Source organism: Kogia breviceps, chromosome 1 (assembly GCF_026419965.1).
Source record: "Kogia breviceps isolate mKogBre1 chromosome 1, mKogBre1 haplotype 1, whole genome shotgun sequence".
Lineage (NCBI taxonomy): Eukaryota > Metazoa > Chordata > Mammalia > Artiodactyla > Physeteridae > Kogia > Kogia breviceps.
In genome coordinates, this window is record NC_081310.1 from 113,577,269 (window position 1) to 113,591,957 (window position 14,689).

The window sequence follows — 14,689 nt, forward strand, 5'->3', positions numbered from 1 at the left end:
GTCTTTAAGGAAAAGTAGAAGTCGGGTGATCGTTGAGGAGAAATTGGTAAAGTCAGATATGATAGTCTTCCGGAGAAGAGAAGTTGGACATTCATCATATTTCGAAGTTGCATAGAGAGGAAAGTGGTTGACTCCTCTTGAGTCCATGAGTCAAAGGGATTAAAGAAAGCTCTCTTTCCCTTTCAAAGGGTTTAAGGTAATTAATGCTGTCACATATACATTAGGGCAATTAGATGGAAAGCATTAAAGAATATAAAGGAGTTTGTTTACAGTGGACCTCAGGGAGTACAAAAAGTCTGGTATAGTTAGTGGAGAGGGTGCTAGATTGTATCTAGGTAGAAACAGAGCTAAGCTGGCTATAATTTAGCAAGAAAAGTAGATGGAGGTTGTTGGGGGAGAGTTCCTGTGTTTAAGGAGCTGATTGTGGGTCATGGAGATGAAGAAAGCATTTAGTAATAGTCTAAAGGAACATGTCATGGTGGTGATGGGAAGTGGGGGGAGGAGAAGGAAGGAAAGGGAAGATGTGAGTATAGAATGAAAACCAGCTCCAAAATTGTATTCGGTTCATTAGAGTATTAGATAATAGCTAAGATTAATTTCAGCTGTAGTAACAACTCCCCAAATCATAGTGCATTACAACGAAGTTTATTTCTCCTTCACATTAGTGTCCATTGTGGTTTGACTGGGGCTTTGCTCTACATCCTCTTCATTCTGGGACTTAGGCTGAAGGAGTAGCCCCTTTCTGGGACATAGCAGAGGGAAAAGAGAAATGGTGGAGCCATACCATGGCTTTTAAAGCTTCTGTAGGGAAGTGTCACTTGTCACTTATACTCACATTCCAATGACCATAGCAAGCCTGATATCAGTGAGTGGGAAGTATACTCCCATAGGGAGAGGCCCTGTAGGGAGGGCAATAAATATTTTTGAACAGATATTATCTACTGCAGTGGGATAGAATGCTATGAGAAAGCCACAGTCCAGCTGTAGGGTGCTTGTTGGCAGTTAATACAGCAAGTAAGACTTTGTTAATACAGCAACACAGATATAAGTGGATTAGCTTCAGCTAAATCTCAGTCTGTGTTCAGGCTGCTGCTGTTAGTGATGGGTTATGTTCAGAGAAACGAATTACTTTGTGTGAAAGGAAATGCAGGGAAGTTTTTTCATAATTCATTAGTTAACCTATAATGTTTATTACATGTCTACTTTTACACTCAATACATTATCCTAGGCTAAGGGGGATTACTATCATTGTTTAAAAAACAAAATAAAAATTAATTTAATGGGAAAATCTCAACTCCAATTAGAGAGCTTTTTCTTTTGTATTCTTCAAATAACACAATAATAGAAAATCTCTAATCCAGTTCTTTGCATGTAAGTAAATGCTTTTGTTAGTTGAAAAATGTCTGTGAGGTTTCACTGTATATATCGTAAGACCAGTACTATATCTGGCACAATGCTGTATCTTTCAGGGAAGTATGTCACTATTTTAAGGACATTAAGAGTATCAGCTAAAGAGTTGAAGATATATATCAACTTTGGAAAATTTCTAGGTTATTCTCTAATGGGTTAAGGTTTTAATGTATGTCAAATATATAGACCAATTTTGGCTTTGTTTTATTTCTTTGTGCCAGGTTTTAGATTTTTATTTTTGTTTGACTACCTCAGATTTCTTCATCTGCTGCACAGGTAGAGAAAATCAAAGAGTACAATCTATATATGAAACAAGAATTGAAGGAGAGAGGTAGACTAAGCAGGAAAGGAGAGTGAGAAAAGAAATAAAGGATGAAATCAAGATGACAGAGAAAATGAGATTTGATTAAGGTAAAGACACAGTTGTTTCAGGAAACAGCATGGTTGGTGCAAGTATTTTGTTTTTTTTAGAATCCCAAGGAATAGCTGTGTTTTTCTAGATATATTTTTTTAGTCAAGTTTCTAAATTGACAGTGTGACTTTTTTTGGCCTAACTTAGGTATATACTCTTGATGTACCAGATGCATTCTATTACTGTTACAGTCCAGACCCTAGTAATGCAAATGGAAAAGATATCATCATGGAAGCAATGGCTGAGCAGATAGTTACAGTATGTGCTACCCTGGATGAAAATCCTGGAGTAAGATATAAAAGGTAAGACACTCAGTGGTGCCTTTATATGTTATGCTGTCTATTTGCTCTTTGGTATACAGGTAAGTAATGTCTCTGTGCTTTTTTGTGTTGGTTTGCAGAATTTATTTTCTTTATAAAATTATGCTGTACATATAGGAGATTTAAAGTTTAAGGCTTAAATTTCAGAGTAACTAATAGCCTCTATTACTGAATTTCAGAGCTTAAATTTGGTATGGTTTACATATATATTTTTCATAAGTTTAAGGAATGCTTAGAAGAATGTCTTTGTTGTCCTATGGGGAATACCATCTTACATTTAATGTTTTATTGAATTTCCACCAAATTTAAAGTCATGGGCTTCCCTGGTGGTGCAGTGGTTGAGAATCCGCCTGCCGACGCAGGGGACGCGGGTTCGTGCCCCGGTCCGGGAAGATCCCACGTGCCGCGGAGCAGCTGGGCCCGTGAGCCATGGCTGCTGAGCCTGCGTGTCCGGAGCCTGTGCTCTGCAAAGGGAGAGGCCACAACAGTGAGAGGCCCGCGTACCGCAAAAAAATAAATAAATAAATTTAAAAAAAAAAAAAATTAAAGTCATAGTATCTGGATACTGGTTATAGTATCTAAATATCTATGGTATCTAATTCCAGTAGCCATTTAAAATAGATTTTTGGAGGTGTTTTTTTTTTAATTATTATTATTTATTTTATTTTTGGCTGCACTGGGTTTTCATTGCTGCGCATGGGCTTTCTCTAGTTGTGGCAGGCGGGGTCTACTCCTCATTGTGGTGCACAGTCTTCTCATCATGGTGGCTTCTCTTGTTGCGGAGTACTGGCTCTAGGTGTGCAGGCTTCAGTAGTTGTGGCACGTGGGCTCAGTAGTTGTGGCACATGGGCGCAGTAGTTGTGGCTCGTGAGCTCTAGAGTGCAGGCTCAGTATTTGTGGTGCACGGGCTTAGTTGCTCTGCAGCATGTGGGATCTTCCTGGACCAGGGCTCGGACCCATGTCCCCTGCATTGGCAGGCGGATTCTTACCCACTGTGCCACCAGGGAGGCCTGATGTTTGGAGTTTTTTTAAAGTTAAAGTTTGACTTTAGTAGTGCACCTTTATTTATTTGCTTCTTATTAAAAGTAAAGTTTACTGTAAAGTGAATAAATTATATTTATATGGCTTGATAAATCATTCCAAAGTGAACATACCCATCTAACTTCACCAAGGTCAAGAAATAGAATACTAACAGTATCTCAGAGGCCCCCCTCACGATCCCCTCTAGTCGTCACCCCCTGTCTCCTCCCCAGAGGTAACTACTATCTTGACTTCTAACACATATTTTAGTTTTGCCTGATTTTGAACTTGGTATAAATGGGGTTATGATGTTTTTTATTTCTGGCTTTGTTCAGTATTATTTTCTTAGACATTCATGTTGTTCTGTATAGCCAGACAGCTTGGATTTTAATCTCTGCTACTTACTGGCTGTGTGATCCTTCTGCTCTCAGTTTCTTTATCTATGAAATGGGAACAATCATAGTACTCACCTTATAAGGTTGTTTTTAGAATTAAATGAGTTAATATCTGTAAAGAACTCAAAATAGTGTATGACACTAATAAACTAGTACATGTAAATATACTGTACTACTACTAATAAGTTATGTCACTTTTTTCTGTTTTAAAAGTTTCTTTAACTTAAACATTGACATTTGTCAAGATAGTTGGATGAATTGTTTAATTTCAAATTCATGAAGTACTTTAAGTTTCATTATTCTTGACCATTTAAAAAATCTTCTGTTAATTACTTAGAAAGAATATAGTAAATCTCCTTAATTCAGATGTGACCAAACAGGCTCTTCACTCATACCTCAGGTGTTGGAAACATTCTTTTTCTTATAGGTGATATGCTAATTACATTCTGAACTAAGTGGTTTATCTCCTGCTATAGTTCAGTCTCTGTTCAAGCTTCTGCTCTTGGTGTTTGGCTCTGTTCAGGGAAACGAGTATGTAGTATAGTCGGCCATATGTATCCACAGGTTCGGCATCCTCAGATTCAACCAATCGTGGATTGAAAATATTAAAAAACAAAATTCCAGGAAGTTCCAGAAAGCAAAACTTGAATTTGCTACATGCAGACAACTATTTACATAACATTTACATTGTATTTATGACTATTTACATAGCATTTACACTGTATTAGTGTTATAAGTAATTTAGAGGTGATTTAAAGTATATGAGGGATATGCATAGTTTATATTCAAATACTACACCATTTTATAAAAGGGGCTTAAGCATCCATAGATTTTGAAATCTGAGTGAGGTCCTGGAACCAATCCCCTGTGGATACTGAGGGATAACTGAGGACAATTTATAATTTAATAGCTCACCTTTGGACCTGTTTGGAGTTATTGTAATAGTTAAATAATCAGGCTTTTAGAATCCTACCTGTTCTTTCACAAAGTATTCTTTTATGCCTCATGGACTTTTCAAGTGTAATTCTAACATGAAATTATTTCCTTTTGAAAATATTTTAAAGCAAAATGTGTAATAAATTATTCTTTATAGTTGCTGCTTTATTTACTTTGGAGGTATAAAACCTAAAGGTCCTTTAACACTTTGAAGCCCTTTACAAGGAGAGCCTCCATTTTTGAGGTTGGCGTGCTAATTGAAGAGCCTTTTCCAACAATTTCTTGTAGACTCAGAAGTTATACTAATGTCACTGGTCATGAAGTTACAATTTAGAGTATGATTTTATCATTTTAGAAGACAGTGGTATATAAGATTTTATGCAAAAGACTATAGTGGAAAGTTGACTGAATGTTAGAGAGCATGTAGGGAGATCTCATACTGCTAGTGGGAGAGATAATTGGTCAAGTAATTTGGAGAGTAATATGGTAATATCTGGAAAAGTTGAAAATGTACATACCATATAATCTAGGAATTATACTTTTAGAAATAATATATCTAGAGAAACATGTACATGGAGATGTATGTACAAAGATATTTGTTTCAATGTTGTTTGCAATGGTATAAAATTGAGAATGACTTAAATGTCCATCTTTAGGGGAATGAATGCATAGGATCCAGTATAAATCATATGATGGAATACTATATAGAACTAAAATGATTAAATTTGATATGTGTGTCAACATAGATAGATCTCACACATATATATAACAGTAAAAACATACTGTTAAAACATATAAAACAGTAAACATATGTATAATAGTAATGACAGGAAGAATACACATCAAATTCATGATAGTTGCCTTGGAGTGGGGGTAGCTAGGGCTGGGGGAGAAGACTGGGAATTGGGAGGGGAATAAAGGAACTGCGGTTTTATTTATATTTCCTTCATATGAAAAAAAATCTGAAGCACATATGATAAGGTTTACATTGATAAAATCCAGACAAATTGATATAGCATTATACTTGATGTATTATCTGAACTTCTCCATGTTTATAAAATCTTCTAAATTAATAAATTTATGGTTTAATTTTAGAGTTCAACTTGATATTGTAAAGTGTGTCTTGAAAGAAAGATAATAGAACATTTTTTCCGTTTCTAGTAAACCTCTAGATAATGCCAGTAAGCTTGCTCAGCTTGTTGAAAAAAAACTTGAAAACTACTACAAGATTGATGAAAAGAGCCTAATAAAGGTAACATATAAAAGACAAATAGTGGTTATGCATAAAGTCTGTCTTATTTCTTTATAAACCAAGGAAACTGTTGTTCATTCATTTTCCAGTATTGATTTGAGAATCATTAACACAGATCCCCAATTTTGATTTGGGAATCACTGATATAAGTGGTAGTAGAAGTCTTAATAGACAGTGTGGCTTAGAGGGGAAGATAAGGGTTTTGAAGTAAGCACTTTGTCTAAATCCTGTCTGTGCCATTTAATTCATAGATATGTCAGTTAGCAAGTGATGTAACTTCTCTGTGCCTAAGTTTTCTTATCTATAAACTGAGGATAATAAGAGAATACCTATTTTATAAAATAGAGGATTAAATGAGTTAATACATAAAAAGATTTTAGAATAGTGCTTGCAACTGAGTAAACAGTTAATAAACATAATTTTTCCTGTTATCACCAGCTTTGTGTTCTTGGACATATTATTTGCTCTGAGTTGTATTTTCATCTATAAAATGGATCAGATGATATGTACCTTGCTTGGTTGGTATGAAGATTAGGCAGATTAGCTTGTGTTTGGCATATAATAGGAGTTTAATGAATGACAGCTATCTTATCAAGGTAATATAAAGTAATCTAAGACTAAGATTAGAACCTGTGGAATTCTAGCATTTGAGCTTGGGTTGGAGAGTGAAGAGCTTGAGTAAACTGACAGAGATGGTGCCAGAGGGCTAGGAAGCCATATTACAGTAGCTGAAGAATGAAAAGAAGGAACTGTTGATAGTTTAGAAGAGGAGATGGGCAAGGAAACCACCAATTACAATGCATGTAGTAAGAGGAATAAGAGAAGAATACATGAAATGTAGTGGGAACATAGGCTGGGGCTTAATCTTATTGTAACTGGAGTCTCGGAAGGCATCCTAGAGGAAGAGGCCCTTGAGCTTGAAGAATGAGTATAACAGAAGAGGGAGTTTTTTTCTTGGATAACAGGATCCTTTGGGCAGAGGCATAGAGAAAAAGGCAAAATTCACAAACAACTTGGCTAGAATGGAGGGTGTAAGATTAGATGTAATGTTGGTTTAGAACTTTAAAAGTTACTAGTTTTTGGTTTGGAGGACTAGTGAAATCTGTTGTCCTGGTTGTAGTTATGAAGATAATGGCTCAGTATACATAGCATAGTAGGTAGTCAATAAATGTTTGTTGAATGAGGAAAGAGATAAACGATCATTATATTAGTTAATATCCCTTTAGTCCTTCATGATTTCAATGAGAAAAAGAAAAATCCACAAAAACCAAACTTGTCCTTTCCATTCTTTCTGCCTCAGAAATTATACATCTTTCAAATGCTTGATACCTTTTCTTCATTCAAGGACCTGAGAGAGTGTCACCTCCTTTTTGAAGTCTTTCCTCACTCTTCAGGTCAAGCGATTCTTCCTCTCAACATACTTTCATAACCCCAAGCCCTGATATAGCACTTATATTGCACAGTCTTTTTCCTATTCATATTTCTGAAGACTCATAACTTACATGTATTGAGGGCTTACTAAGTGCCAGGCACTGTGCTAAGTGTTCATGGTATTATTACATTTAATCTTTACAGTAATCTTATAGGGCAGAGGTTCTGATTAAATATATATATAATTTGTTTTTTAATGAGAATACTGAGATATTAACAAGTTAAGCAATTTGTCCAAAGTTGTACAACAAGAAAGTGGTCAAGGCTGGGAATTCCCTGGCGGTTCAGTGGTTAGGACTCCATGCTCTCACTGCCAGGGGCCCACGTTCAATCCCTGGTCAGGGAACTAAAATCCCATAAGCTGCATGGCATGCGCAAAAAATTTAAAAAAAAAAAAATGAAAGAAAGTGGTCAAGGCTGGATTCAAACCCAGATCTACCTGATTCCAGAGGCTGTGCTCTTAATCACTATACCATACTATCTCAAGGTTTATTTGAATGAGTGAATGGTTAACTAAAAAAAATTTTAAAGATCTATGTAGTTTACCTTTATCTGCTGTAAGTAAATAAATAAGAAATGTTTGTCTGAGTTGTAGTTATCTCTTACTGCTCCAAATAATAATCCAGAGAATTTATTACTTTTTAAAATGAAGTATGGAAGATACTGATATTAACAATGATTTTTCCCAGCACTATTATTCACTGTTTAATGATTAGTGCTGTTTGTGAGTTAATGATAGCAAAGCTTTCATTGTAATTTATCATCTTAGCTGGCGTCAGTGTAATCTTTTAATGTGTAATGGTTAAGAGTACAGGCCATGGAGTGAAGCTGACCTGGGTTTGAGTCTCGATTCTACCACATACTAGCTAGCTATGTGATTTGGGCAAGTTACTTAATTTTAAGCCTTAATGCCCCCATTGTCAAATGGAGTTAATAATCCCTGTCTCACAGGGTTGCTATAAGAATTAAATAATATGGATATTTCTTGCTTAGCACACTGTGTAGCATAAAGAGCTCAAGTAATAACTACTATTCATAATTTATATCAGTTTTAGTGTTTATGGAGCTGAATTTCTAAGGAAATAGATTTAGTGCAGGCCAAATGTTACTTTTTTTAAAAGGAATTTTCACAATATTATTGAGTATAGCCTCTTACTCTAATTATGAAAGCTTTTGGTTTTGTAGTCTTATTTTTTTCCCCTGTTATACCACTCAGATTTTTCTGTTTTAATATAACTTCACATTCTTAGGAATGGGGCAGAACTTAGGAAAAGTCTGCTTTTGTTTTCTAAGATACTAAAAATGTGTTCACACAAAGAAATTGAAGTTTCTTAAGATAATTTTATTTTGTTATTCCAGGGTAAAACTCATTCCCAGCTCATAATAATTGATCGTGGCTTTGATCCTGTGTCCACTGTCCTGCATGAACTGACCTTTCAGGCAATGGCATATGATCTACTGCCGATTGAGAATGATACATACAAGCAAGTATAACTTGAAGGGAATATATAGGGCATATACAAACAGGATAGGGTATTAGCATTTAATGATTTGTGCAGGCACCAGAAATCTAAAGCCCCTGTAACCTTTTTTATTCAGAGACTTTATCCTTCTCTTACCCCTATTATCATAATCTATTAAAAATATCTTGACCTTGTTAGTTAATGGGTAATTTAACTGCTTTGAAGCTTTTTCGGTGTATTTGCTTCCTTAACTGTGTCTACAACAAAAATAGATTTTAAACAGCTAGAATTTGTACTTTTCAGTAAATACCAAGCTCACTACTATATTTATTGAAGTGGAAACCATATTCAAATTGGTTAGGCTGTGATTATTCTGAATCACACACATCCAGAAGTTATCTATATGTGTGTCTTGTCAGCATAGTGTATTTTAAAAGATTAGAAGACTAGGAACCTAATTAGGATGGTTATTGAGAATAGATACAGGTTTACCAATTTGATACCTATTATTGACTTAACTCTGATATAAGCATATTAACTTTAATATCAAGTAGCTAAATGAAAAATGAAATCACTTTTCTGTTAAGGAACCATTTTATTGTACCATTGTGTATCATTTATGAGTGTCTATATATATACACACATACATATATATATACACATATATATATAACATGTTATTTGATATCATAATTTCTAAATCCAAATTGGCATTTTTCAGCTAAGATTTACTGCTTTGAGCATAGTAATGAAAAAGAAAATTCGTTTTCTGAAATTTTATGTTTAAATTAATTTAGTAATTTTAGTAGATTAAAAAGATACAAAAACTTGTGCTAATTATAATACTTAATTTTTTTCTTAAACCAAATATTTTTAAACTAATTTTGTATTTTCTATTGTATTTTTATTTGCATTCTGGTCAAATCCTGGCTTCTGAGTTTTTCTTTATTTGTATTAATGTTAGATGACATAGATCAACATTTTTCTAATATAAAAGTAGTTTCTAATATAAAAGTAGTTATTCTAATATAAAAGTAGTTTTAAGCAGTTTATTCAGAATTTTAAGAAAGCATGTTGTTTACCTCTCTTATCCTTTAGGTCTCTAAACCTACGTTGCTCAAGAGATTTAGAAATGACTTAAACTGATGGACACTTAAGAATTTGGTTCCAGACTATTGACATAAGTTTCAGACGTTTCTAACCTAGTACTTTTTAAAAAAATTTATCTCCCTAGGTTTGCTGGCAAGCAAAGCAAGGTTTAATTTTTTAAGAGTAATGGAGAGACTTACTTAAAAACAAAAACAAAGAAGTCAGAGATTTTATGAATGAATCAAAAAAGTCCATGGATAAGACTAGGTGGAAGCACGAACTTCATCTTGGTGACCTCTTTAAATGTACTCTTAGGATTATCATCATCTTTTAGTATTGTCAGGCCTGCTACCTTAATCTTTGTTTATAAATCAAAGGTTAAAGAAGTACAAAGTGGCATTTTAAATGGCAAAAAAGCCTCTGTCCTTAGTCCAGTCTTGTAATTAAGCACAGTCGTTCTGCCTTTGGGCATCTGTAATTAAGACCAAATAGGTAGATGGTTTTATAGATGGGGCCTGAAATTTGGGAGATTGTAGAAATGATTATATTTATACAGCAGAAATTTCCATTTATTGTCTGCTATCCAGTGCTAGGAAAGCTCAATGCTTTCCCTTCTGATCTTGGCTCAGGACGTTGACAGTCCCAAGGATGACTGAATTTTCCAGCTCCACAAATGGAAGGAGACTGGCTATTTGCATAAAAAGAGAAGCGAGGAATTACATTTGGGGAAGCAGTCAGGAAGCCCATTTTGAGTAATTTCATGAACCTCTTGAATTGCCTCTCAGTTCAGTAGAACTCATTAAAGCAATCAAGGTTTTTAATGGCTACACTAGTTTTTCTCTCATTTCCTTTCCCATTCTTTAAAGGAGATGTGGTTATAGGGTTAGGGAAGAATATAGAAACAGATGATATATGTTTGTGAATTTTGTACCAACTCTGAAACACCTGCAGTACTTAATAGGCTACCTTAGGGGGTGACATTTCTTAATGGATGTTTGATAGTTGAGTTGATGGTTATTAGTACGTCAAAGTAGTGTTTTGAGCAGCTAGAATACAAATTGTTAGTGTATTCACTCTTGTTCATAAAGTTGATTGTGGAACGTTGAATTTTTGTTTCTAAGATACCACTTTGCTGAGATAAAACTCTATAATAATGACAGCTAAACCTAATGTTGAAAGTAAAAAAGTCTTGGTAGACATAGCACTTTGATTTTTATTGTATGGATAGCAGTATGCCTTAGTTTTGAGTATATATTCATTATCCCCCAAAATAGTGGATGTACTCTTCAGTTTCTTGAGCTGTATCTTAAAATTATTGTTTATAAAAATGTTTCTTTCACTTTTGGGGTGGGGAAATAATCCAAAAGTTCATACTTCTCTCTACTTGTAGATATAAAACAGATGGGAAAGAAAAGGAGGCAGTCCTTGAAGAAGATGATGACCTCTGGGTCAGAATTCGACATCGGCATATTGCAGTTGTATTAGAGTATGTGAACTCATTTTAATTTTTATTCCACATTTTAAAAATACTAAATACATGATAGTACATTTTGTAATCTTAAAATATTTTTGTAAAGAATTACACCTTAGAAATTCAAAGAATTCTTTCAATTTGACAGGGAAATTCCCAAGCTTATGAAAGAAATTTCATCAACAAAGAAAGCAACGGAAGGAAAGGTAAGAGTGTTATTTAACTTTCAAGATAAAGATGAAGGTGAATTTTAAAGCTTGTGTAAAATTTTTTATCTATTTAACTTTCCATTTTGGGAAATTTCTAACATACACAAAAGTAGAGAAAATAAACTTTCATGTACCCATTACCTAGCCTCAATAGTTAGCAACATTTTGTCTGTCTTGCTCCATTAAAATTTATTTTTAAAAGGCCATTTAGCCAACTGCATTAATACATTCTTGTTAGGTTTTTTATATTGAGGTATAATTTACCTAAGTAAAGTGCACAAATCTTAAGTGTATACTGAATAACTTTTTACATACATATATATGTATTCATACACACACATACCTGTGGAACTACCATCTAAATCAAGATATAGGACATTTCTGTCATTTCAGAAAGTTGCACAATAATATCTGTGAATAAAGAAAATTTAGCCTGATCCTTTCGAATCTGTATACCTTTTAAACTAGTTTTCTTAGTAGTAAATACCTCCTACCTGTATAATGTAGAATAGAACTGGTGACAGGATATCCTTGTCTCATTCCCAACCTAAGGGGAAACGTGTTTGATATTTCATCATTGAGTATTATGGTAGTTTTAGATTATTTTAGATACATCCTTTGTCAGATTAAGAAATTCCCTTCTATTCCATATTTGCCAACAGGTTTTTTTTGGTTTTGTTTTTTAAATCAGCAGTAGGTGTTGGATTTCATCAAATGCTTTATCAGCACCTATTGAAATTTTTTTCCCTCTTTTATTCTGTTAATGTGATAACTTACATTCATTGATTCTCTAACATTAAACCAACCATGCATTCTTGGAATTAGCTCCACTTAGTCATGATACTTTATCCTTTTCCTATATCACTGGATTCTGTTTGCTGATATTTTGCTTAGAATGTTTACTTCTAGGTTTATGAACAATAATATTTCCCTGTAATAATTTGTGTGTGTGTGTGTGTGTGTGTGTGAGTGAGGTAATCTTGTCAGGTTTTGGCAGCAAACTTATATTGGTCTTTAAGTGAGTTGTAATGTTTTCCCTCTCATATTCTCTGGAAGTATTTGTGTAAGATTGTTATTACTTGTCTCATCATTGCTTGGAAGACTTCACAACCGAAGCAGTCTGGGCATGGAGTTTTCCATTTTTATGGGGAAGTCTTTACTTACAAATTCTTTAATAATTACAGAACTATTCAGTTTTTTAATTTTTTTTATATCAGTCTTGGGATGTTCATTTTTAAGGGATTTGTCTATTACATCTTCATTTTCAAATCTCTTATTATCTTTTCAGTGTCTGTAGAACCTGTAGCTGTGTTCTATTTATTTAATCCTAATGTTGTTAATTTGTGTTTTAGCCTGTATACTATTAATATCCACTATATATATAATCAGTATTTCAAAGAACCAACTTTTGGCTTTGCTGATTTCTCTACTGTGTGTTAGTTTTATGTTGAATTGATTTCTACTCATGTTTATTTCCTACCTTCAGCTTTCTTTGGCTTGTTTTTCTTTTTCTAACTTCTTGAGTTGGATGTTTACAGCATTGATTTTCAACCTTTTTTCTCTTACTATATATATTTATTTATTTCCTTCTTAACATTGTTGTAGCTGCATTCCCCAAGTTTTGGAATAACCTATTTTTATTTTTGATTCAGCTCAAAATATTTTCTAACTCTCACTGTGATTTCTTCTTTGATTCTTGTGTTATATAAGAATATGTTTTTTAATTTCAAATAGTTTGGGAATTTTCTACTTGTCTTTCTGTTATTGAATTGTAATTTAACTATATAGTGGTCAGGGAATGTGCTGTGTATAATTTCAGTCCTTTGAAATTTGTTCAGACTAGTCTAATGACCTATCATACGATCTGTTGTGGTTAAGTACCCATTGTGTACTTGAAAAGAATACAAATTCTCTGTGTGTCAATTAAATCAAGTTGGTTCATCATGTTATTCAAATATTCTATTTCTTTACTCATTTTTTATCTGCTTTTTATATCAGTTACTGAGCATGGTATCGCTTATGGCTGTGAGTTAGTCTGTTTTTTTTAGAATCTTGTCAACTTTCAAAGCTATATCAACTGATGACGCCATGTTAATTATAGTCTTTATAAATTTAAGATAGTTATCTTTCTGTTGAATTTATCTTTTATCAATAAAAAATGTTCTTTTGTTTTTCATTTGCAATATTTCTTGACTTAAACTCTACTTTGTCTGATTTTAATATAGCCATACCTGCTTTATTTTGGCTAGTGTTTACATGGTATATCTTTTCTCATGCTTTATTTTCACCAATTTGTGCCTTTATGTTTAAAGTGTGCTTCTTAAAAAGAGTTTGTATTGATAGTTGAGGTTTGTTTATTCAATCTGATGATCCTTATCTTTTAATTAGAATGTTTAAGTCCATCTGTATTTCATGTAATTATTGATATAGTTGAATTTGTTACCATCTTATTTGTTTTCTATTTATTTTATCCTTTTCCTTTTCTGCCTTCTTTATATATCATCCTTTTTTTTTTTTTCTTTAAACTATTCCATTTTGTCTCCAAAATAAACTTTTGTTTTATCTTTTGGTATCCTTCTTGTAGTCATCATGTTGGGTACTACAAAATGTATCCTTATATTATCACAGTGTACCTTAAAGTATACTTTTGCCATGTCCTAAAGAATTCAAGAACCTTACATAATAATTTAACTCCATTTACCTCCCTTCCTCTTTTGTGCTATTGTTGTCATATATTTTACTTTAACATGTGTTATAAAGTAAGGATGTTATTTTTGTTTTAAATTCTCAATAGACTTTTATATTGTCCACATAAATTTGAAATCTGTTGTTATTTATTCCTTATTGCTCTTCAGTGTTTCCATCTGGGCTGGTTGATTTCTCTCAACTTTTGTTTTTATCTAAGGATATCTGTGTTTTACAGAGACACTTGCTGTATTTAGAATTCAAGGTTGGCAGTTCTTCTTTTCAACAATTTAAAGATTTCAGTATGTCACCTTTTGGCTACCATCATTTCTGTTAAAGAAGTCAGCTGTCATGTTACTGTTAATTTCCTGAAGATAAAGTGTCTTTTTAAAGATTTTGTCTTTATTTTTTGGTTTTAGCAATGTGACCATAATATGCCTTACTATGATGTGTTATTGTTGGTATTTATCCTCCTTGGGTTTATTGAGCTTCTTGAATCACTGGGTTGGTAACTTTCTTCATATTTGTAAAATTCATGGCCCTTATTTCCTCACATCTTGATTTTGTCCTAGTCTGTCTTTCCTCTCCTTCTAGGA

The 14,689-nt window shown here is 33.4% G+C and overlaps 1 protein-coding gene across 1 annotated transcript in view; it reads left to right on the forward strand.

The window, feature by feature from the left end:
- The window catches only part of STXBP3 (syntaxin binding protein 3), a 55,349-nt gene that overhangs the window by 23,146 nt on the left and 17,514 nt on the right, over nt 1–14,689 (forward strand). The window contains exons 7-11 of the mRNA XM_059078648.2: nt 1,970–2,124; nt 5,655–5,745; nt 8,536–8,660; nt 11,119–11,214; nt 11,348–11,405. Of these exons, the coding sequence (XP_058934631.1) occupies nt 1,970–2,124; nt 5,655–5,745; nt 8,536–8,660; nt 11,119–11,214; nt 11,348–11,405 (525 nt within the window). The remainder of the gene's footprint in view (nt 1–1,969; nt 2,125–5,654; nt 5,746–8,535; nt 8,661–11,118; nt 11,215–11,347; nt 11,406–14,689) is intronic.